Source organism: Phyllobates terribilis, unplaced genomic scaffold, assembly GCF_046119375.1.
Source record: "Phyllobates terribilis strain yellow unplaced genomic scaffold, ASM4611937v1 Scaffold_1__5_contigs__length_1240528914, whole genome shotgun sequence".
Classification (NCBI taxonomy): Eukaryota; Metazoa; Chordata; class Amphibia; order Anura; family Dendrobatidae; genus Phyllobates; species Phyllobates terribilis.
The window spans coordinates 665,726,213-665,752,124 of record NW_027362761.1 but is presented as its reverse complement, the minus strand read 5'-3'; the positions used below and the strand labels follow the sequence as shown (position 1 = coordinate 665,752,124).

The following is a 25,912-nucleotide window of genomic DNA, read 5'->3' as shown; positions in this document are numbered from 1 at the left end:
ACACCAAACCTAAAAAAGAGGGTGGACAAAAGTATTGGCCCCCTTTGAAAAATCATGTGATGCTTCTCTAATTCGTGTAATTAACAGCACCTGTAACTTACCTGTGGCACCTAACAGGTGTTGGCAATAACTAAATCACACTTGCAGCCAGTTAACATGGATTAAAGTTGACTCAACCTCTGTCCTGTGTCCTTGTGTGTACCACATTGAGCATGGAGAAAAGATAGAAGACCAAAGAACTGCCTGAGGACTTGAGAAACCAAATTGTGAGGAAGCATGAGGCTACAAGTCCATCTCCAAAGACCTGAATGTTCCTGTGTCTTCCGTGCGCAGTGTCATCAAGAAGTTTAAAGCCGATGGCACTGTGGCTAACCTCCCTAGATGTGGACGGAAAAGAAAAATTGACGAGAGATTTCAACGCAAGATTGTGCGGATGGTGGACAAAGAACCTCGACCAACATCCAAACAAGTTCAAGTTGCCCTGCAGTCCGAGGGTACAACAGTGTCAACCTGTACTATCCGTCGGCATCTGAATGAAAAGGGTAGGATACCCAGGAAGACCCCACTTCTTACCCCGAGACATAAAAAAGCCAGGCTGGAGTTTGCCAAAACTTACCCGAGAAAGCCTAAAACGTTTTGGAAGAATGTTCTCTGATCAGATAAGACAAAAGTAGAGCTTTTTGGGAAAAAGCATCAACATAGAGTGTACAGGAAAAAAAAGAGGCATTCAAAGAAAAGAACATGGTCCCTACAGTCAAACATGGTGGAGGTTCCCTGATGTTTTGGGGTTACTTTGCTGCCTCTGGCACTGGACTGCTTGACCGTGTGCATGGCATTATGAAGTCTGAAGACTACCAACAAATTTTGCAGCATAATGTAGGGCCCAGTGTGAGAAAGCTGGGTCTCCCTCAGAGGTCATGGGTCTTCCAGCAGGACAATGACCCAAAACACACTTCCAAAAGCACTATAAAATGGTTTTAGAGAAAGCACTGGAGACTTCTAAGGTGGCCAGCAATGAGTCCAGACCTAAATCCCATAGAACACCTGTGGAGAGATCTCAAAATGGCAGTTTGGAGAAGGCACCCTTCAAATATCAGGGACCTGGAGCAGTTTGCCAAAGTAGAATGGTCTACAATTCCAGCAGAGCATTGTAAGAAACTCATTGATGGTTACCGGAAGCGGTTGTTCGCAGTTATTTTGGCTAAAGGTTGTGCAACCAAGTATTAGGCTGAGGGTGCCAATACTTTTGTCTGGCCCTTTTTTGGAGTTTTGTGTGAAATGATCAATGATTTGATTTTTGCTTCATTCTCTTTTGTGTTTTTTCCTTGCAAGCAAATTAAATGAAGATAATAATACCAAAGAATTTGTGATTGCAATCATTTTCAGGAAGAAACTGAGTATTATCTGACAGAGTTGCAGAGGTCCCAATACTTTTGGCCAGCACTGTATATGGTGGGTATGCCCACCTATAAAGAAGTTGTGGGCGACTATATTTGAATTTTAAAATAAACTCTCTATTCATAAGATCCAACCTTCAATGGACTTAGCCTTATTATCTTTAAGCGACATCTCTATATCCAAATTCAAGAAGGGTCTTCTCAGACATTTTCTCACGACTACCAGAAATTTGATCCCCCGGTATTGAAAACAAGAAAAATCGCCACCACATTCTGAATTCATATCTGAACTCAATAATATGTATAGAATGGAACAATTGATAGGTCAAGAGACTGGGAACTCCGATAAGATTTATAATACATGGGCCCCTTGCATCGCGTTCAGAGAAACACCAGGCTTAGATACTTGGATAACGGGGTCCTAATTCACACCTCAAAGTAGAGCGCTTAATGCCATATTTTGATTATATTGGATTTCATTAGTTGATCATGCCTTGGACCAATTGCCCATGTCTTTCTGCTTGGCCCGGGATTTGGGCTTGTCCGGAGGAGAGATCTAAGTCCAATAACCTAACCCTCTTTCCCTCTTACCCCCTTTCTTTTCTTGCCCCCCCCCCCTTCACTAGAACCCTCTCCTTTTTACTTACCTCTTTCTTCTATGTGTTATTGTAGTTAATGTCATTGTTTTTACATTATAGTATTCCACTACTGACTATATTTGTTACCAATAATAGTTATCAATAGTTACCAACGATTATAACGTGTTACAATTTGCATCTTTAAATGTAATTTCATTGTAAACAGCATTCATGCGGGGTCACGCATGCAATAGATTTTAAGTGCAATAGTTAAAAGTGCAGTTACACAATGGCAGTTGGACAGGGCAGGAGACAGGTAAGGTGCATAAGACATTCATACAAACATAGTTCTTGGTCAATCGTACTGCATTATGCATTAGTCATATCAATCTGCTTTTATTTGTTTTTACTTCTGCTTTCTCACAACTCGCCCGCCCTTTAACACATTCTGTGCACTCTCTCCATATCAACCCCTCCCTTCTCCCCTCTCCCATGTATAACTCTTAGGCTCTACTGACATTTCTCACCCACTCTAAACCATCCACTACCTCCATACAGCTCTTTCTCTTTTTTCACCTTTTACTAGTGGAAGGCGACATCTCCCCCAACCCTTGGCCTCTCTCCACTAGCATACATTACTCTCCTCCAGCTGCATATAGAAACCCTGCTAATCTTATTAACATTTCGTGCATGCCCTCTCCTATTGCTTTCCATTGTGCTCTCTGGAGCGCACGGTCAGTGTGTGACAAAATAACTTACATTCACAATTTTTTCCTCTCTAATTCCCTTAACCTTCTGGCTATTACAGAAACCTGGATCCAGCAGTCAGACACCACCGCAGCTGCTGCTCTCTCGTTTTGTGGGCTGAAATTTTCACATACCGCCAGACCTGGGAAGAGACAGGGTGGAGGTGTTGGTTTGTTCCTTTCCTCACAATGTGCTTTCCAGGTCATCCCCCCGGTTCCCTCACTTATGTTTCCTTCCTTTGAAGTCCACACTGTCAGACTCTTTAAACCCTTCTCCCTACGAGTGGCGGTCATGTATCGCCCTCCAGGCTCCTCCTGCCAGTTCTTGGATCACTTTGCCACCTGGCTTCCTCATTTTCTATCCTGTGACATCCCCACCCTCAACATGGGAGACTTTAACATCCCCATCGATGATCCCCTCTCCAAATATGCCTCTAATCTACTTTCTATAACTTCTTCATTCGGTCTCTCACAGTTTACTAATTCTCCTACCCATGAAGACGGGAATACTCTGGACCTGGTTTTCTCCCATGTCTGCTCGCTGCATGAGTTTACTAACTCCCCTCTCCAGCTCTCGGACCACAAACTTCTTTCCTTCTCTGTCAAGAATTGTCTCCTCACCCGGGACACCGCCACTTACCACACTAATAGGAATACAAGTACAATTAATACCCAACAGCTTATGGACAATCTCCATACATCTTTAGCCCCCATCTCCTCCCTCTCCTGTCCAAACTTAGCATTGTCACACTACAATAATACACTGAAGAGTGCCCTAGATGAAGCAGCACCTTCTACACGCAGAAAGACCCGACACAGACAACGGCAGCCCTGGCACATGATGCAAACACGCTTTCTTCAGCATTGCTCAAGGTGTGCCGAGCGTCAGTGGAGAAAATCTCTTTTAGCAGAGGATTTCATCCACTATAAATTCATGCTCAAAACCTATAACACTGCCCTTCATCTGGCCAAACAATCCAACTTCACCACCCTCATCACTTCACTGTCCAACAATCCAAAATGACCTTTTGAAACCTTAAACTCCCTCCTGAAACCTAAAGCACAGGCGCCCATCACCAACCTCAGCGGTGAGTATCTGGCCACTTATTTCCTATAAAAAATCAACCACATCCATCAGGACATCTCAGCCCAATCTCCTCAGTGCCTGGATCCACTTTCCTACCGTACTTCAAGCTCACTAGCCATCATTGAGCCTGTTACAGAAGAAGAAGTTACCCAGCTCCTCACTTCTTCTCGGCCTACAACCTGCAACAGTGACCCCATTCCCTCACATCTCCTGCGGTCTCTCTCACCGGTGGTCACCACTCACCTGACTAAAATATTTAACCTCTCTCTTTCTTCAGGTATCTTTCCCTTCTCATTTAAACATGCCATCATAACCCCTTTACTTAAAAAGCCATCCCTGGACCAGAACTGCAGACCTGTCTCTAATCTTCCTTTCATCTCTAAACTCCTAGAACGCTTGGTCTACTCCTGTCTAAGACACTATCTCTTAGATAACTCTCTCCTTGACCCTCTACAATCTGGTTTCCGCTCTTCACAGTTCACTGAAACTGCCCTCACTAAAGTCTCTAATGATCTACTAACAGCTAAATCCAAAGGTCACTGCTCCCTACTGATTCTCCTGGGTCTCTCTGTCGCATTTGACACTGTGGATCACCAGCTCCTTCTCACTATGCTCAGCTCTATAGGCTTCAAGGAAAATGTTCTCTCCTGGTTCTCCTCCTACCTCTCTGACCGCTCTTTCACTGTATCCTTTGCCGGCTCCTCTCCTCGTCCCCTTACTATCGGGGTCCCACAGGGCTCAGTCCTAGGCCCCCTCCTCTTCTTTCTATACACTGCCCCTATTGGACAAACAATCAGCAGATTTGGGTTGCAGTATCATCTCTATGCTGACGACACCCAATTATACACTTTTTCCCCTGACATCACCCCTACCCTAATACAAAATACCAAGGATTGTTTGTCTGCTGTCTCTAACATCATGTCCTCCCTCTATCTTAAACTGAATCTCTCCAAAATTGAACTTCTTGTGTTTCTCCCCTCTTCTAACCTAACTCTACCTAACATCGAAATTACCTTGGAGGGTTCAACCATAACCCCCAAGCAGCACGCCTGCTGTCTTGGAGTCATATTCGACACTAAACTTTCCTTTACTCCCTATATCCGATCACTCACTCGCTCTTGTCACCTGCATCTTAAAAACCTCTCAAGAATCCGACCTTTTCTCACATTTGAAACTGCTAAAACTCTTACTGTCGGTCTTATTCACTCTTGTCTGGACTACTGCAACTCTCTTCTGATCGGTCTCCCTCTTACCAAACTTTCTCCTCTCCAATCCGTACTGAATGCGGCAGCCAGCATCGTATTTCTGTCCAGCCGCTTCATCGATGCCTTCATCTTGTGCCAGTCATTACACTGGTTATCCATTCGCTATGTTACGGATCCGGGTGGTGGAACCTCTGTGCTGCGGTGCAAGGAGGCACCAGAGGGGCGTAACTAGGTATCAACTCGGACTGACCAAAGTCGCATGGCGGCTCAATCGACTCCGTGAACCAGGGAAGGACCCAGCAGAGGGACCAGGTGCTACTCTGGGCCTGTCCTTGTATGAGAGCAGGTGACTCCCACGATTAACTGGCAGGAGCCTCCGGGTAGGCACAGCAGGTAACTGACAGGAGCCTCCAGGTAGGCTGACAGATAGGCACGGCAGGTAACTGGTAGGAGCCTCCAGGTAGGCTGACAGATAGGCACGGCAGGTAACTGGTACGTTCTCCGAGTAGGCAGGCAAGCCAGGCCCATAGACAGACTGGCGGGTTTGGATCATAGGCAGACCATTGGGCTGGAGAGTACACTTGGCTGGCGGATACAGGTAGTCAGGCTGGCGGGCTGGACTGGTAGGCTGGCGGACTGGACTGGTAGTCAGGCTGGCGGACTGGACTGGTAGTCAGACTGGCGGACTGGTAGTCAGACTGGCAGACTGGAGTGGTAGTCAGGCTGGCGGACTGGACTGGTAGTCAGGCTGGCGGACTGGACTGGTAGTGAGGCTGGCGGACTGGGCTGGTAGTCAGACTAGCAGCGGGACCTGAGGGCTGAAGCAGAGTTTAGGACACAAAGCTACAACCTTGCACAGGCACCTCCATTTTGGAGGAGGTGCCTTTTATATGAGAGGTCCCCTGGCCATTGGCCGGGGACTCCTTAGGACGGCGCGCGCGGCCCCTTTAAGAGAGGGGGAGCGCGCGCTCCCTAAGCACAGTGCCCGGGAAGTTGCGCGCGCCGCCAGCAGCAGCAGCAGGAGCGCCGGGAGACACCGGGCGAGGAGCGCGGTGGTAAGAGGGACGGTGTCTCTGACTGTCAGGGGGCAGAGATGCCGATACTACACGCTACAGGGTCCAATATAAACTCATCGCTCTCACCCACAAAGCTTTCCACAGTTCTGCACCACCTTATATCTCCTTTCTCATCTTTGTCTATAGCCCTACACGTACCCTCCGTTTCACAAATGACCTAAGACTAACATCCCCCATAATCCGAACCTCGCAACTCCATCTCCAAGACTTCTCTCGTGCTGTGCCAGTTCTCTGGAATGCACTACCCCAGACGATCAGATTGATGACTATCCCCCACGTCTTCAAGCGCGCTTTAAAAACCCATCTCTTTAAACAAGCCTACCACCTCAAATACCCAGTAAACTAACTTTCCCCTGTTCCTTCAAAAATATTATTTAGAATCTGCTCCCTACTGTTCATCTGTCTCTACACCCTCCATGCACACGATAACTGCACTCAATACTTGATTATTGCACTTAAACATATTAGCTGATGACCGGATCATGCTGCCTTATATGAAAACTAGCTATTGAGCCAGTTCTACGCCCGGGTGGCGAGCAATTTTGTTGGTATATGGTCTCCCATCCTGGTATTTATGCTGCCCCCATCCTGGTATTTGTGCTGCCCCCATCCATGTATTTGTGCTCCCCAATTCTGTTCCCCCATCCTGTTGTGCGCTGACTTCATCCCTATCCTGGTATGCATGGAACGCCTCATCTCTATCCTGGTATGTATGGCACCCCTCACCCCCAATCCTGGTATGCATGGCACCCCTCACCCTCAATCCTGGTATGCATGGCACCCCTCATCCCCAATCCTTGTATGCATGGCACCCCTCATCCCCCAATCCTTGTATGCCTGGTATCCCTCATCCCCCAATCCTGGTATACATAGTACCCCTCATCTCCCAATCCTGGTATGCATCGTACCCCTCACTCCTCAATCCTGGAATGCATTGTACCCCTCACCCCTCATTTCTGGTATGCATGGTACCCCTCACCCCCCTGATCCTGGTATGCATGGTACCCCTCATCCCCCAATCCTTGTATGCCTGGTACCCCTCATCCCTCAATCCTGGTATGCATGGTACCCCTCATCCCCCAATCCTTGTATTCCTAGTACCCCTCATCCCCCAATCCTGGTACGTGTGACCCCCTCATCCCCCAATCCTGGCATGTGTGGCCCCCTCATCCCCCAATCCTGGTATGTGTGCCCCCCTCATCCCCCAATCCTGGTATGTGTGGCCCCCTCATCCCCTAATCCTGGTATGTGTGGCCCCCTCATCCCCCAATCCTGTTTATGTATGGCCCCCTCATCCCCCCAATCCTGGTATGTATGGCCCCCTCATCCCCCAATCCTGCTATGTGTGGCCCCCTCACACCAAAATCCTACTATGTGTGGCCCCCTCACCCCACAATCCTGCTATGTGTGGCCCACTCACCCCCTAATCCTGCTATGTGTGGCCCCCTCACCCCCCAATCCTGCTATGTGTGGCCCCCTCACCCCCCAATCCTGCTATGTGTGGCCCCCTCATCCTTTTCACGCTGCACACATACAAAAAAAAAACTTCTACTCACCTTTCTTCCCTGTGCTCCAGCGCTGCTGTGTCCTGTTTTGCCAGGGAAGGAGTGTGGCCCCGGAGTACGAGCGTGCCCATACCGCGCTGTCCGGCGCCATTTTGCTGAAGACACACTGCAAATGTGTCTTCAGTAAAATGGCGCCGGATAGCGCTATGCACATGCGCCGATTCCGGCGGCGCATTCATCTTCCGGCTACCGGCCCAAAGACACAGCGTGGTCTCCCGGATAGGTGAGTAGTTAGGGGTCCGGAGATCCCGTTATGTGTTCAGTACCTACGCATACCGCGATCTCCGGGGCCACAATCCTCATCCTAAACTCCTCGTTTAGGATGTGGTTGTGTTCCTCTGTGGGGTCCAGACTGCGCAGGCGCGTCGCTCTTGCACAGTCTATAGAGGCTTCTAACAGAGGGACGCTTGTACGAATATGTTATAGATCCCTATTAATTATAATTGCCAGACCTGAAATAACAAGCACTTTTCACCTATTGCGTCCCCCCTATTTCCTTGTAGATTGTAAGTTTGCGAGCAGGGACCTCACTCCTAATGTAACTGTTTAAACTGTCTCACCTTGTATTGAATTTAGTGTCTGTATATGTCCCCGCTTAATTGTAAAGTGCTGCGGAATATGTTGGCGCTATATAAATAAAAATTTTTATTATTCTTTAAATATACATAAAATGTGATATCTTGCAGTGCCTTACTTTGTACAACTTCTAAGGCTCACATATTCTGGAATACATATCAGTAAACTTGATTTACACAAAAAAATGCATCTCATAGCCTGAAAAAGAAGGTAACTCTGGTTGTTTACAAATATGAGAAACAACCAGCTTCCCCTGTAAGAAACAACCAGCCTAAGAAGAGGTGGCATGGCCACACATCCTGTTATCTGCAGAGAAACAGCTATTATCTGGAGCAGGCCACACCCCCTTACCTTGGGCTGTAGACAGGGAGACATTATCAGGGGGCTGGTGTGGCAGAAGCTGCTTTTTACTGCACTGCTCACCCCTCTGTCTGGGACATTACAGCAGTGTGCAGCTCTCCAATGTTATCAGCCAGTCTCCAGATAATAGCTGTTTCTCTGTAAAAAACAGTGGCAGTGGACGTGGTCACGCACCTTCTTCTCAGGCCGGCTGTTCTTTACAGGGGGGAGCAGCACTTGGTGTATGATGTAATGATCCAGATAGGAGGGGGGAGCAGTGGGGGACAGATCCTGTCACACGGAATTGTGAAGGGGTGGTCAAGGACTCCCACGCCCCTCTAGAACAGTGTTTAACTGTATTTGATTATAAAATATGTACTTTATTATATGGCCATTAGAATACAATGATGTTTTAGTTAAAGTTACTGCCTATCATAATCCTGTTAGTTGGCACAGGGTTAAACCAGATAGGCTGGCCCTTAGGTGGGTTGTGGTTTTACTTAAGGATCTCTGGGTAGAATGTGGAAGCCATTTAAGTTAGTAATAGTGTCGCACAGGAGACAGGAGTAAGTGATAAACTAGAGAAAAGACCAAGAGAAGGATGTGTGTGAATACTGTGTGTGGTGAATACTGGAGAATAGAAGCAACGGGGACAAACAGTACAGACTTACCTGGAGAGGTCAATTTGGGGACACCACAGACGAGCCAGGACTGTAACAGCCTTATCTGCAAGGTGAATCCAAGAAAGTCAAGTAGCGGGAACAGTATCGTGGTAGCAGGAGCTCATTACTTTTAGGTTCCAGGAAAAATGGAGTTTCCCTTAGGGCTGAAGTATTCTGCATTATTCTTCACTTCAAGATCTGTGTCTGTGTCCATCATCACTGGGAAGGTGCCATTGTATGTGAAGAGGAGAGAGGAAACTGTGTCACATGCTATACTCAGCATTTCACTGTTACTGTGAGTAGCTTGAAGTTTTTTCATTTTCAAGCTGGTGTGGTTTCCTCATTCTGAAGGCCAAAAGAATTGGCACCCAGGACAGTGGGTCAGAAGTGTGTATGTAGGTCTCCTCCACTGAAGCACCACAACACACACACACCCAGGGACCATATTTATGTAGCGGGTCAGGGTGAAGAACAGGTGACCCTCGGACATGACTGTCACCGTGCCCCTCGTTACAGAATTGCAAGGGTTATAAAGATAATTTAATTGCACTGGACATCTCATCTTTATAGTATATGAGGGCAGGGACAGTACAAAAATGTTTATCACTGCAAAGTACCCTTTTAAATTTGATTACATATTTAGAAATCTTTCCAAGTAAACGCAAGTGGAATCTCTCACATCCTACTTTATAAGTGGAAGTTCTCACTGTAGAGCAGGCTGTCATTATATGTATCACACAAGAGCAACCCAGAACAGCTATAGAGCGATTACAAGTTGAGCGCTCATCTCCAGGCAGGCAGTGGGGGACAGTACACCACAGCTTGCCGCATTGTGAGAGGAGGAAATATGATAGAAGGGTTTGTAAAGTGACACCGCTAAACTCAGCTGTGCCATCCCTCCCCCCACATCAACCTTATATGAAAGGTGCGAGTCATCTATGCTCTATACTCAGCACTGTCTAATCATGCTGAAGTTTGGACCAGGTTAGATCAGAGCTAGACCTGTTAGACCACAGCTAGACTTGTCAGCGCCAGACCAGTTACATCAGAGCTGTATCATTAAATGTCACACACTGAGAAACCTGCTTTAATACATTGTGGGATGTGTTCTTTTACTGCTGTGTTTCTACCTGCTTATGATTTAGCAAATCATACAAGGAGAAGAAGTACATGCCCCAGTGAAAAGTAACTGATAATAAACACTTGAACTTAAAAAGAAAAAAAAGTTAACTTGTTAGGTGGCAATACTTTGACTCCACAACATAGAGGTGAAACTTAAAAAAAAAAAAAAAAAAAAAAGTTTTATTCCGCTTTGCAGTTATTATTACATCATTTGTTCAGTTCGACATTAAAAATGTGTTGAAAGATCCTCTTTAAATTGTTACGGGCTGGCTAAAATGATCTAGATGCTATCTTTTCTTGAACTGGTGCTCCCCATTGCTTCTTCATTGGCAATACTGTGTGGGCCCGTCTGCTTTCTCATTTTTTATTTACCATGAGAACAAGCACCAAACTTGTTTTGACAGCTAATAGAGGCCAACCATTACATCTTCAACTTGCAAACCCCAAACCTGTTGCTAATCACCAAAAATTATTAAAACGAGTAGTTTCACCAAGCAATTATATGTGCTTCTTGGATGGCGTAATAATCATATAACTATCCTACAAAAAGTCTGTGGTCTTATGTAAGCCATCAGGAATTCAACCATGCCTAAATCAATGAAGCGCCTTGAAGTGCTTCCATATCCCCTCCTGTGTCTCCCACACCAGCATACCATCATGTCTCAAGTTAATACAGCTACTGCTATATGTTTTCATTGATTTAGACTTTTTTTAGGAAGGTTATATGATTATTATGCCATCCAATGTGCACATATAATTGCTTGGTGGCACTGTTCCTTTTCCTATGGAGTTGTATAGTGGTAACATTTTGAGGATTATTATATGATTATTGTGTCATCCTGTGGTCACATATAATCATTTTGTTGCACTGCCCCTTCCCCATAGAGCTTTTTATTGGTACGCAGTTTAGGTATAGACCCTGAACATTTATACTTTCACCTACAGTATATACAGGTGCTTCTCACAAAATTAGAATATCATCAAAAAGTTAATTTATTTCAGTTCTTCAATACAAAAGTGACACTCATATATTGTATAGAGTCATTACAAACAGAGTGATCTTTTTCAAGTGTTTATTTCTGTTAATGATTATGGCTTACAGCCAATGAAAACACAAAAGTCATTATCTCAGTAAATTAGAATACTTTATAACAGCAGCTTGAAAAATGTATCTTAAATCCGAAATGTATGTTCAGTAAATGCACTCAATACTTGGTCGGGGCTCATTTTGCATCAATTACTGCATCAATGCAGCATGTCATGGAGGCGATCAGCCTGCGGCACTGCTGAGGTGTTATGGTAGCCCAGGTTGCTCTGATAGCAGCCTTCAGCTTGTCTGCATTGTTGGGTCTGGTGTCTCTCATCTTCCTCTTGACAATACCCCATAGATTCTCTATGGGGTTAAGTTCAGGCCAGTTTGCTGGCCAATCAAGCACAGTGATACTGCTGTTTTTAAACCAGGTATTGGTACTTTTGGCAGTGTGGACACGTGCCAAGTCCAGCTGGAGAATGAAATTTCCATCTCCAAAAAGCTTATCAGCAGAGGGAAGCATGAAGTGCTCTAAAATGTCCTGGTAGACGGCTGTGCTGACTTTGGTCTTGATAAAACACAGTGGACCTACACCAGCAGATGACATGGCTCCCCAAACCATCACTGATTGTGGAAACTTCACACCTAGACCTCAAGCAGCTTGGATTGTGTGCCTCTCCACTCTTCCTCCAGACTCTGGGACCTTGATTTCCAAATGAAATGCAAAATTTACTTTCATCCTAAAACAACACCTTGGACCACTGAGCAACAGTCCAGGTTTTTTTCTCCTTGACCCAGGTAAGACGCCTCTGGCGTTGTCTATTGGTCATGAGTGGCTTGACACAAGGAATGCGACACTTGTAGCCCATGTCCTGGATACGTCTTTGTGTGGTGGCTCTTGAAGCAATGACTCCAGCAGCAGTCCACTTCTTGTGAATCTTTCCCAAATTTTTGAATGGCCTTTTCTTAACAATCCTTACAAGGCTGCGGTTATCCCAGTTGCTTGTGCACATTTTTCTACCACACTTTTTCCTTCCACTCCACTTTCCATTAATTTGCTTGGATACAGCACTCTGTGAACAGCCATCTTTTATAGCAATGACCTTTTGTGGCTTACCCTCCTTGTGGAGTGTGTCAATGACTGCCTTCTGGACATCTGTCAAGTCTGCAGTCTTCTCCATGATTGTGGAGCCTACTGAAACCGACTAAGGGACCTTTTTAAAGGCTTAGAAAGCCTTTGAAGGTGTTTTTTGTTAATTATTCTAATTTAGTGAGATAATGACTTTTGTGATTTCATTGGCTGTAAGCCATAATCATCAACATTAACAGAAATAAACACTTGAAATAGATCACTCTGTTTGTAATGACTCTATTTAATATAGGAGTTTCACTTTTTGTATTGAAGAACTGAAATAAATTTACTTTTTGATGATATTCTAATTATGTGAGAAGCACCTGTACCAGTTTCACTATTCTTGCCTGCTTACATACCTACACAACCTCTCTATATATTTTTCTGTATACAAGCATTTATTGTTCACCTGCTTCTCTTGCATATACTATTTATGTGTGCATCTACCCCTGCTACATAGATCCCAATTTATGTCAGCAGGTATTTTGACTATCATACTCACTTTTATCTATGATACTTAAGTTTGGGAGCCCAAGTTGTTGGGATTGGTTGTCTCTTGTTTAGGGTTTTGTTCCATCTCCCAAAATTTTTTATCTGTACTTTTTCTACTTTTCACTGACTTCCACTATTCGATTGTATCTTTTATATTTTTTCAATTCTGTCAATAAATTTGAACATTTTATCTCTATCCCCTTGGTCTTAATGTTTTTTTTTTCACTGCATTATACATATAGTATATATACTGTATATATTCTATTTCTTCCTTTCTTTATTTACTGGTGGGTGTACCCTTTTTTTCTCTGTTCAGGGATAATATTTCTTAGGTTTATATAATATACTAGATGGTGGCCCGATTCTAACGCATCGGGTATTCTAGAATATGTATGCGGCCGACCGGGCGCAATTAGCAGAGCGGTGTTTAAATTTGGCGCCAAAATCGCTGATTGGTCGCGTTTGGCAACTGCGACCAATCAGCAAAGCAGTGTTTAAATGTGACGGCAAGATCGGTGATTGGTCGCGGCCGCTATTTAAATGTGGCGCACAAATCGGTGATTGGTCGCGGGCAGCGGCCGCGACCAATTAGCAGAGCGGTGTTTAACTTTAGCGCCAAGATCACTGATTGGTCGCGCTTTCCGCACGCGACCAATCAGCAAATCGTATTGATGAGGAGGGGGGAGCGGAATTGTATTAGTGAGGACCGGGGAGCGCCGCTGCCTGTGCGGGTACTTCCGCTGCGAGAACCCGGGACATGAGCGGGCGCTCGGAGCAGAAGTATCCCGACCCGCAGCGCCGCTCCCCGGTCCTCCCTTCACACCCTAGCTGCTGATGTCCCCACAGTATCTGCATGGTGTTACAAAGGTCTGGACATTTGTGTTAAAAATCGCTGATTGGTCGCTGGCGCTGCCCGCGACCAATCACTGATTTGGGCGCCAAATTTAAATATCGGTCGCGACCAATCACCGATCTTGTCTCCACATTTAAACACCGCTGTGCTGATTGGTCGCCGACGTAGGGTGCGACCAATCACCGATTTTGGCGCCACATTTAAATAGCGTCCGCGACCAATCAGCACAGCAGTGTTTAAATGTGGAGCCAAGATCGGTGATTGGTCGCGGCCGATATTTGAATGTGGCGCCCAAATCGGTGATTGGTCGCGGGCAGCGTCCGCGACCAATCAGCACCGTAGTGTTTAACTTTTGCGGCAAGATCCGTGATTGGTCGCGGGCCAAGACCGTGACCAATCACCGATTTGTGCGGCACTTTTAAATAGCGGCCGCGACCAATTGGATGTCAGCGCCGCTCCCCAGTCCTCCCTTCACACCCTAGCCGCATGGATGTCAGCGGCGCTGCCTGTGCGGCTACTTCCGCTGCGAGAACCCGGTACATGAGCGGGCGCTCGCAGCAGAAATATCCGGACCCGCAGCGCCGCTCCCCAGTCCTCCCTTCACACCCTAGCCGCTGATCTCCCCACAGTATCCGCATGGTGTTACAAAGGTCCGGACATTTGTTTTAAAAATCGGAGATTGGTCGCTGGCGCTGCCCGCGACCAATCACCGATTTGGGCGCCAAATTTAAATATCGGCCGCGACCAATCACCGATCTTGGCTCCACATTTAAACACCGCTGTTCTGATTGGTCGCGGCCGATATTTAAATTTGGCGCCCAAATCGGTGATTGGTCGCGGGCAGTGCCAGCGACCAATCAGCGATTTTTAACAGAAATGTCCGGACCTTTGTAACACCATGCGGATACTGTGGGGAGATCAGCGGCTAGGGTGTGAAGGGAGGACCGGGGAGCGGCGCTGCGGGTCCGGATATTTCTGCTGCGAGAGCCCGCTCATGTCTTGGGTTCTCGGAGCGGAAGTACCCGCACAGTCAGCGCCGCTGACATCCAATTGGTCACGGCCGCTATTTAAATCTGCCGCACAAATTGGTGATTGGTCGCTGTCTTGGCCCGCGACCAATCACTGATTTTGGCGCCAAAGTTAAACACTATTGTGCTGATTGGTCGCGGATGCTGGCCGCGACCAATCACCGATTTGTGCACCAAATTTAAATATCGGCCACGACCAATCACCGATCTTGGCTCCACATTTAAACACTGCTGTGCTGATTGGTCGCGGCCGATATTTAAATTTGGCGCCCAAATCGGTGATTGGTCGCGGGCAGCGTCGGCGACCAATCAACACAGCGGTGTTTAAGTTTTGCGCTAAGATCAGTGATTGGTCGGGTCCGAAGACCGCGACCAATCATCGAATCGTCTTGGTGAGGACCGGGGAGCGGCGCTGCCTGTGTGGCTACTTACGCTGCGAGAACCCGGACATAGCGGGCGCTCGTAGCAGAAGTATCCCGACCCGAAGCGCCGCTCCCCGATCCTCCCTTCCGCATGGAGGTCAGCGGCACCGGCGGTCCTTCCGCTGCTACCGGCCGGGAGATGAGCGCCTCGCGCCGCTCATCTCCCGGCTGCATCTCCGTCCCGCAGATGGGTCCGGCGGTCGGGTTCCTTCCGCTGCTACCGGCCGGGAGATGAGCGCCTCGCGCCGGTCATCTCCCGGCTACATCGCCGCTGAGCTCCGTCCCGCAAATGAGCCGCTAACGGCCGCCATCTTTTTTCAGAAATCCCGCGGCGCTGATTGGCCGCTAGCGGACCAATGAGCGACGCGGGATTTCCTGGACAGACAGACAGACAGACACACAGACAGACAGACAGACAAATGGGATAAGACGATTATATATATAGATATATATATATATGTATACAGTATATATACAGTACAGACCAAAAGTTTTGCCTATATAACAAAGATGGCGGCAACACAGGTGCAAAATACTGATGAGACAATCACTCAAAACCTACCATTTCATGGAGGGGGTGATTGCTTAGCAATAAAATTAAGTATTTTGCACCTTTGTTGCCACCATCTTTGTTATATGGGCTTGCTGTATCCTGAGTGCATTAGTTCTTGGATCTGGGCAGGTAAACATTGTTGCCCTTTTTTTGGTGTGTTTCTTTCTTGAATTTTGGGGGAAATTTTATTCTTCTTATTTTGGCTTTGCTTCTAGGTTAGTATTAGGACTCGCAAGTGTAAGGATCCTTGACGTGGGTTGCGAGCATGCATATTTTGGCCAAAATATCAACTAATATCTCATATATTATATATATGTATTTTTGCACTTTTTTATTCCAGGGTGCAGCCAGGCCCATCGGTGTTGGCATTGTAAACTAGGGTGTCTGTCCTCATGGAGTGCACTTTAGATTGTACTGGGCAGCCCGCTTAATTGAATAGTATGGGCGTCACTAATAGGCTGTAAGCCAGATGCTGTGCCCTACCCATGTGTGAACAGCACCCTATACAAACCATATTTTTAATGCTAAGCAATCACTTCCTCCATGAACCGGGTAGGTTGTGAGTGATTATCTTATCAGTATTTTGCACCTGTGTTGCCGCCATCTTTGTTATATGGGCTTGCTGCATCCTGAGTGCATTAGTTCTTGGATCTGGGCAGGTAAATACTGTTGCCCTTTTTTGGTGTGTTTTGTACCTTCATAATACAAAATTGCAGCAAAAATAAGTGACAGATTATTGGAGCTAATTTATGAACATAGTGTCATTTCTAAAAATCACAGTTCAACAAACAGTATCACAGAAAAAGGTTAGATACACAGCTTAGCAGAGAGTATCACATAGAAGATTAGATACATGGCTCAGCGGGCAGAACCATACGAGGCTTTGAGGTACACAACTCAGCAGAGCGTACCACACGGGAAAGGATTAGATACACGGCTCAGCAGACAGGAGAGGATTAGATTAATGGGTCCATGTGATCTCTGTGTGCAGTCCGTAGTGCTTATGGACAGCATATGTACATATAGTACACTCATGTAAACGAGGCCTAATTGTTTATTTTGGACCACACCATGTTGTCCTTCTTTATTTATTCCTTTTGATATTTGGCATACACATTTGTTTCTGTTTTAGGTGATGATGAAGAAGAAGAGCCTGATATCCCTCTGAGTCCTCGTCCTCGACCTTTAGCAGAGCTGCAGTTAAAAGAGAAAGCTGTGCCTATGCCGGAGGCCAGCTCTTTCTTTATTTTTAGTCCAACAAACAAGTATGTTCTTTCCTCATAAATAAACTATTTGGTTACAGTGATGAATGTATGTTTTACAACTAGTACATCAATTTGTTTGCTTGCTTGAGAAATGTACATCATTTTATTCAGCGTATTTTGTTTAACTATTTGTGCTTTTATACAAAGATGTTTTCTGGAATCTGCCATTTTTCCTTTTTGTTATCTACAGAATTCGAGTACTATGTCATCGGATAATCAATGCTACAACATTCACCAATTTCATCCTGCTCTTCATTTTATTAAGTAGTATTTCTTTGGCTGCTGAAGATCCAATTAGAACAGATTCCTTCCGTAACCAGGTGATAAAAATATCCAAATAATACAATTGATTGTGCATTTATATAAATATTTAAAAATAATGACTTTCCTTAAAGAAACAATCAATTACATTTTTTTCTTCTATTAATGTATATCTAAATCAAACAATCGCCTTCCAAAATGTCCTAATACTGGAGAATGGAAAGAACCATGTGACAGTAGGAATAGTTAATAAAATAGATATTTATTGATAACCAGATTAAAAATAGAACAAAGGTGAACATTAAAATCAGGTGCCTTTCATGTGAGGGGGTAGCCTGACCCACAATCCAATGATTAGAGCAAAAACATGCAGGTGTAATGTGCGTGCTATACACAATAGAGATATATACTGTATATATATCAAATATATCACATAAAGGATAGTTATGGTGCAGGTAGTCAACAACCACAGATCTCTCAAAGTATCATAGCAATTAAAAAATAGACCATTCACGTTACACCTGCATGTTTTTGCTCTAATCATTGGATTGTGGGTCAGGCTACCCCCTCACATGAGAGGCACCTGATTTTAATGTTCACCTTTGTTCTATTTTTAATCTTTTTATCAATAAATATCTATTTTATTAACGATTCCCACTGTCACATAATTCTTTCCATTCTCCAGACATTTTGGAAGGCTATTGTTTGATTTTGATTTGCTTCAGTGACGTATTGATTCACACGCTGCACTTATTTTATACACAATATGACTGAAAGAACACCACAGCAACCAAATATAGTACATTGGTGAATAATATTATATTTATGAATATATGTGTTGCTGCTCAAAAGAGAGGACTGATACTACACCAGGGAGTGGCCTAAGCCAAAAATAGACTAAATAAACGGTAATGATGTTAAATATTAAAAAATATACTTTATTGGATAGAACATGGTACAAAACATAAAATGCACTCTATAAAAAAACACTCAATGAAGCCATCAGGGGTTGTGGCACATGGTGTGTCATTTTGATTGCGCTCTACAGTACAGACCAAAAGTTTGGACACACCTTCTCATTTAAAGATTTTTCTGTATTTTCATGACTATGAAAATTGTACATTAACTCTGAAGGTATCAAAACTATGAATTAACACATGTGGAATTATATACTTAACAAAAAAGTGTGAAACTACTGAAAATATGTTTTATATTCTTAGTTCTTCAAAGTAGCCACCTTTTGCTTTGATGACTGCTTTGCACACTCTTGGCATTCTCTTGATGAGCTTCAAGAGGTAGTCACCGGAAATGGTCTCCCAACAATCTTGAAGGAGTTCCCAGAGATGCTTAGCACTTGTTGGCCCTTTTGCCGTCACTCTGCGGTCCAGCTCACCCCAAACCATCTGGATTGCGTTCAGGTCTGGTGACTGTGGAGGCCAGGTCATCTGGCGTAGCCCCTATCACTCTCCTTCTTGGTCAAATAGCCATTACACAGCCTGGAGGTGTGTTTGGGGTCACTGTCCTGTTGAAAAATAAATGATGGTCCAACTAAACACAAACCGGATGGAATAGCATGCCGCTGCAAGATGCTGTGGTAGCCATGCTGGTTCAGTATGCCTTCAATTTTGAATAAATCCCCAACAGTGTCACTAGTGAAGCACCCCCACACCATCACACCTCCTCCTCCATGCTTCACGGTGGGAACCAGGCATGTAGAGTCCATCCGTTCACCTTTTCTGCGTCGCACAAAGACACGGTGGTTGGAACCAAAGATCTCAAATTTAGACTCATCAGACCAAAGCACAGATTTCCACTGGTCTAATGTCCTTTCTTTGTGTTCTTTAGCCCAAACAAGTCTCTTCTGCTTGTTGCCTGTCCTTAGCAGTGGTTTCCTAGCAGCTATTTTACCATGAAGGCCTGCTGCACAAAGTCTCCTCTTAACAGTTGTTGTAGAGATGTGTCTGCTGCTAGAACTCTGTGTGGCATTGACCTGGTTTCTAATCTGAGCTGCTGTTAAACTGTGATTTCTGAGGCTGGTGACTCGGATAAACTTATCCTCAGAAGCAGAGGTGACTCTTGGTCTTCCTTTCCTGGGGCGGTCCTCATGTGAGCCAGTTTCTTTGTAGCGCTTGATGGTTTTTGCAACTGCACTTGGGGACACTTTCAAAGTTTGCCCAGTTTTTCGGACTGACTGACCTTCATTTCTTAAAGTGATGATGGCCACTCGTTTTTCTTCACTTAGCTGCTTTTTTCTTGCCATAATACAAATTCTAACAGTCTATTCAGTAGGACTATCAGCTGTGTATCCACCTGACTTCTGCACAACACAACTGATGGTCCCAACCCCATTTATAAGGCAAGAAATCCCACTTATTAAACCTGACAGGGCACACCTGTGAAGTGAAAACCATTTCCGGTGACTACCTCTTGAAGCTCATCAAGAGAATGCCAAGAGTGTGCAAAGCAGTCATCAAAGCAAAAGGTGGCTACTTTGAAGAACCTAGAATATAAGACATATTTTGAGTTGTTTCACACTTTTTTGTTAAGTATATAATTCCACATGTGTTAATTCATAGTTTTGATGCCTTCAGTGTGAATGTACAATTTTCAAAGTCATGAAAATACAGAAAAATCTTTAAATGAGAAGGTGTGTCCAAACTTTTGGTCTGTACTGTATATATATAGGGAATTGATGCAAAGCTTACTGAATTAAAGTGTGTCTCACATATAGACATCAAACATCGTACATCAAATAAATTTACAACATACCTCCCAGAGCGTTCTACACCTGGTCACCACACTGAGGCTGTCCCCAACGCGCATTTCGGTGCTTTGCCTTTCTCAAGGGGCCACATATTTTATACAGTCTACTTCCATGTAGTAGAAGGGGTGGTCCGGCACCTAAAATGTTCTTTCAAAGTATTTATCTTTACACCCTAACCACTTTTGTGATTAGCTTTGTTATAAAATACCTTATACATCTTCCTATCTATCTCCACCGCCTCATTTGCTAACTGTGAAATAAGAAGCAGCGAGTGACACGAGCGCCCCATTTCCCAGCTTCTATCACCACCCTCATACAATCCATCATCAGGGGGGCAGTGATAGAAGCTGTTGATGACATCAGTGCTGCCCCACAGAAACCAGCACTGCCCTCAACCAAGTTGTCATCAGGGGACGGCACTGGTGTCACTCACTGATTCTGAGGGTAGTGCTAGAATTCTTTTGTCACTCACTGGTTCATCTCAGCACCATGATGATGTCTTATTTCACAGTTAAAAGATATGGTGGAGATAAAAGCAGAGATAGGCTATGTGCGCACATTCAGGATTTGATTGCAAAAAATTCTGCACATTTTGCTGCAATTTTGATGCGTTTTTGTACATCAATTAATGCTTTTTGGAGCTAAATAAAATATTTGAAAAAAGAAACATGGGACATTGCTTTAACCCTTGGATTACCATCAGACCTGGGGTGAGTATATTGGGTAATTTAAATGATTAAAGAATGTGTCTGTTGTATTTCAAATAAAGTGTTGTACTCTGTGTGTGTATGTTTGTTTAACTCTTTACTTTACTATAATTAGGTTTAGTAATGAAAGGATCTGATTAAGGGTATGTGCCCACATTGCGTTTTACAAGCGTATTTGATGCGGAATTTCCACAGCTGAATTGCTTGTAAACCGCTTGGTAATCCGCACCCCATGATCCCCAATGAGAATCCGCAAGTTCTATGCCCATGCTGCGGATTTTTCCGCAGCGTTTTTGATGAGCACAAAAATCCACAGCATGTCAATTAATTTTGCGTTTCTGCATGCGGAATTGCCTTTTCAATGCAATAAAAAACACAAGGCAATTCCGCATGTCGAAAACGCATGAAAAACGCGTGATAAACGCTTGCGAAATTCCGCATACGTTTTTCCGGGAAAGGACATGCAGAAATGAAGCGCAAATTTTCCGCTTCATTTCCACAACGTGGGCACATAGCTTAACACCTTGTCATCACTAAACATAAGGGCCAGGTGTCAGCTAATCCAATAAACTCAATCTCATTAGCATTTCCATTCAAGTCATTTCTGGGGCAGCTGAGAGCTGCTATTTTTAGTCTAGGAAGGTGCCATTAGGCAAACATGTTCCCTGGCTACTAATAACAGCTCACAGCTGTTTCCTTAGCCTCTACATCACAACTATCAGCAACAAGGAGCACTTTGGAAGCAGCGTATTTTTGCTGCGTCCAAAATGGTGTGTTCTAATGCCGCACTTTTGCTGTCAATACATGCGGATCCACTGCATATAATGACATTTCAATCGGTCACTAGCGTCTCCTCTACAAAAATTGACATGCTGCAGATGAGTTTGGGTACGTGGCCACGGCCAGGAGCTGCTGCCGGTTTGAAGCTGCGTGTTTATGCAGCGTCAAACCCGCAGCGTCCAGATTCTACAACATAGTGGATAGTATTTCTAGAAATCCCATGTCCACCATGCATGCATCTGAGGCTGTGGTTCACCCGTGGACACTGACATTTTCAGGTCTTTCAGGACTGCAGCATGTCAAATTCTCTTGCGAAGTCGCTAGAAATTTAACCACTAGAATATATTGAATGCAATAAATCCGCATGGTTCAGTGAACACATGTGAATTTACCTGCGTTCAATAGAATGCAACGTTTTGGATGCAGCAAAAATATGCTGTGTCCAAAGCGCTGCTATGTCCGGATCATGGGTACATAGCCTAAAATTAAAAAAAAAATTGTTGTGGGCTCCCGCGTCATTTTTATAACCAGCAAAGGGAAAGCTGACCACTGGGAGCTGATATTAGTAACCAGGGAAGGGGCCATTACCCAAAAATGTTCCCTGGCTATTAATAACAGCCCACAGCTGTTTGCTTAGCCTTTACTGGCTAGATTACAGGGGGATCCCAGAAAAAAATTGACGTAGGGTCCCCCTATAAAATTTAACTAGCAAAGACTAAACAGACAGCAGCGAGCTAATATTAATAGCCAGGGAAGGGGTCATGGATACTAGCCCCCTCCGAGGCTAATAATATCAGCTCTCTGCAGTCCCAGAAATGGAGCATCCATAAGATGCGGCAAATCGGGTGCTTGGCATTCGCTCTTCCCATTGCCGTGTAGCAGTGGCAAGTGAGGTAGTAAGGTTGGGGTACATGTCAGCCTTTTATTGGCAGCTGACATGAAGCCCAGGTTAGTAATGGAGAGGCGTCTGTAAAACGTCCCCATTACTAACCCCATAATAAAGCTTTTTGACGGTTATTCAATAAAGACACGGCCCGAATAAAGTCTTTTATTGAAATAAAATGATGTAACATCCCTGGCAGAGTGCTGGCATGGCTTACCATCTCCCACCATGCAAGACCGCCAACTTACCTATTAGTCCAGGCTCCGCACTATGCTCCTCTACTTGTTGTGTGCATGTCTTTTGTCTGCTGTCTTAGGGTGGCGGCGCTGGAACTTCCTGATTCTTAAAGTTACAGTGTGCACATTCCTAATGCCTATTGCTATGAGTCACTGGATACTTAAACCTCCTCCACCCAGTGGGAGGTGCCTGAGCAACACTTTCTTACAGTGTGTTCTATGCAACTGTGAGTTGCCAGGTCCTGTCCTGAATTTTGCCTGTTTCTGCCACCCTGGGGGCTGAGTACCCAGGCCTGTACCTGTGTCCTGTATCTTTCCTGTTCTGCCACCCTGGGACCTGTATCTGTGACTTCTAGTCTATTTCCGCCACCCTGGGGGCTGAATGCCCAGGCTCGTTCCTGTATCTTGTTCCTGCGTCAGTTCCTGTCTGAACTGTGTCCTAGCCCGTTACCTGTTTGTCTCTATGTCCGATCCTTCCTTTTTCATGCAGTGTCTGAACAAGTACCTAACTCCAACTCGTTGTCTCTGTACTTCTGTTTGGGAGTTCTGTGTCCACTCGCTACTTCATAGCAAGTACCTTGTGTATATCTGCTTCTGCTTGTCCCATTTCCCTGCCTCCGTATCTACATCCTGTGTTCTAGCTATCTTCCTGCGTTTCCCTGTCCCTGTCTGTTCCATGTGAACAGAGCCCTGCTCTGCTTTCCGTCCGCACCTGCGGCTCTGCTCTGCTTTCCTCCGCACCTGTGGCTCTGCTCTGCCCTGCTCTGCTTCCCTTCTGCACCTGCGGCTCTGCTCCGCTTCCCCTCCACACCTGCTGCTCTGCTCCGCTTCCCCTCCACACCTGCGGCTCTGCTCTGCTCCACTTCTCCTCTGCACCTGCGGCTCTGCTCCGCCCTGCTCCCCCTCCGCACCTGCGGCTCTGCTCTGCTCCGCCCTGCTCCCCCTCCGCACCTGCGGCTCTGCTCTGCTCCGCCCTGCTCCCCCTCCGCACCTGCGGCTCTGCTCTGCCCTGCTCTGCTCTGCTTCCCCTCCGCACCTGCGGCTCTGCTCTGCCCTGCCCTGCTCTGCTTCCCCTCTGCACCTGCGTCTTTGCCCTGCTCTGCTTCCCCTCCACACCTGCGTATCTGCCCTGCTCTGCTTCCCCGACGCACCCGCGGCTCTGCCTTGCTCTGCTTCTCCTCCGCACCTGTGGCTCTTCCCTGCTTTGCTTCCTCTCCACACACGGCTTACCTACCTGCCAGTACCCACCTGTCTGCATACCAGCCGTGCCTGCCAGTACCCGCCTGTCTGCATACCAGCCGTGCCTGCCAGTACCCGCCTGTCTGCATACCAGCCGTGCCTTCCAGTACCTGCCTGTCTGCATACCAGCCGTGCCTGCCAGTACCCGCCTGTCTGCATATCAGCCGTGCCTTCCAGTACCTGCCTGTCTGTATACCAACCAAACCTGCCCGTTTCTGCATTCCCCAGTGTGGGTCAACAGCTTTGTGGCGAGGTCCCTAGTCACGCCCCTCCAGGCATTCCTCGGTTCGTGGCCCAGTGAGACCACTAAACACGCTCACGCCAAACAGTCCGGGCGTGAGCATAACAAATTACATACAGTTTTAATTATTTATTTATTTTTCTCCTAATCCCTGAATCCCTCGTCTCCTCTAAAAAAACAAAAATAAAAAACAACCATATCCCTCACCTGTCCGCTGTCATGATGTAATAATTTTATTTATATAGCACCAACATATTCCTCAGCACTTTACTGTACTTCCATATAGTAATATTTTCCCCTTGTGCCTCCTTATAGTAAAAATCAACATGTGTCTCCTTTAATAATATTCCCCCTTGACCCCTTAAATAATGAACCCGTACATCACTATAATAATAAAAACACCCCCTGTGCATTTTTAAAATAATGCCTCCTGTGCTTACCCTATAATGATAACGACCCCCCATTGTGGCTCCTTCTAATAATTATAATAACTTTTATAACCATTAAAACAACCCTTAGGGCCTCTTAAGTGTAATAATGCCCTTGAGCATAATGCCCCTGAGTGTAATAATGCCCTGAGGCGTACATACAAATCACGGGACCCCTTAGCAAGGTTTCTGTAACGGAAACCCCCGTACTGTTCTCATCTCCTACCATGGCACCCATAGAGTACGGTGCACCCAAAAATGCCCCCACACAGTATGATGTCCCCACATTCCTACACCTTATGATTACCGTACATCACAAACACCAATGCCCCATAGCAGCCCACACCAAGGGGCACATGGAAACCATGGGGCCCCATAGCAGAAGTTCTAATTTGCCCCCCCTCATAAAAAAATATTTGATGGGGTAACAGAAGTGCATATTTCACAACTTTTCAGCCCTTACATTTGGAAGCCCCTACATTCCCCTTTCATTACCCTATAAAGTATAATGCTAACAAAAGTATCCCTCAAACACAGTATGATACCCCCACAAAGAATTCCTCTGCAGTACAACTCCACACACAGTATGATGACCCTACTGTACCCTCTCCCCCAACAAAGTATAATGACCTCAACACAGTATAATCCAAAACTGTGACCCAAACACACCCCTCCACAAAATATGATGGCCCCCACACAGCCCTCCATACAGTATAATGGCCCTCCATACAGTATAATGGCCACCACACCCCTCCACACTGCATGATGGACCCAACAGAAAACTTTACACTGTATAATGGCCCCTTCCCGCCCTCCAAACAGTATAAATAAATGACATAGTCCTCCAACAGTTTAATAGCCTCCACACAGTATGATGGCCCCCACATAGCAACTCTATATAGTGTAATGGCCCCCACATAGCCATCCATATAGTATAATAAACCCCACATAGACTCCCATGTAGTATCATATGCCCCACATAGCCTTCCACACAGTATAATGGCCCCCAATAAATCCTCCACACGGTATGATGGCCCCCACACAAACCTCCACACAGTATAATGGCCCCCAATAGCCCTGCAAACAGTATAATTGCCCCCATATAGTCCGCCAAACAGTATAATGGCCCCACATAGCACTTCATATAGTATAATGAGCCCCACATTGACTCCCATATAGTATATATGCACCATATAGCCTTCCATATAATATAATAGGCCCCACATAGTGTTCCATCTAATATAA

At 45.5% G+C, this 25,912-nt stretch overlaps 1 protein-coding gene across 1 annotated transcript in view; it reads left to right on the top strand.

Annotated features, from left to right (window-relative positions):
- Positions 1-25,912, top strand: part of CACNA1S (calcium voltage-gated channel subunit alpha1 S) — a 1,485,309-nt gene that overhangs the window by 638,297 nt on the left and 821,100 nt on the right. Inside the window, exons 18-19 of the mRNA XM_073685020.1 lie at positions 16,996-17,128; positions 17,319-17,448. Coding sequence (XP_073541121.1) covers positions 16,996-17,128; positions 17,319-17,448 — 263 coding nt within the window. The remainder of the gene's footprint in view (positions 1-16,995; positions 17,129-17,318; positions 17,449-25,912) is intronic.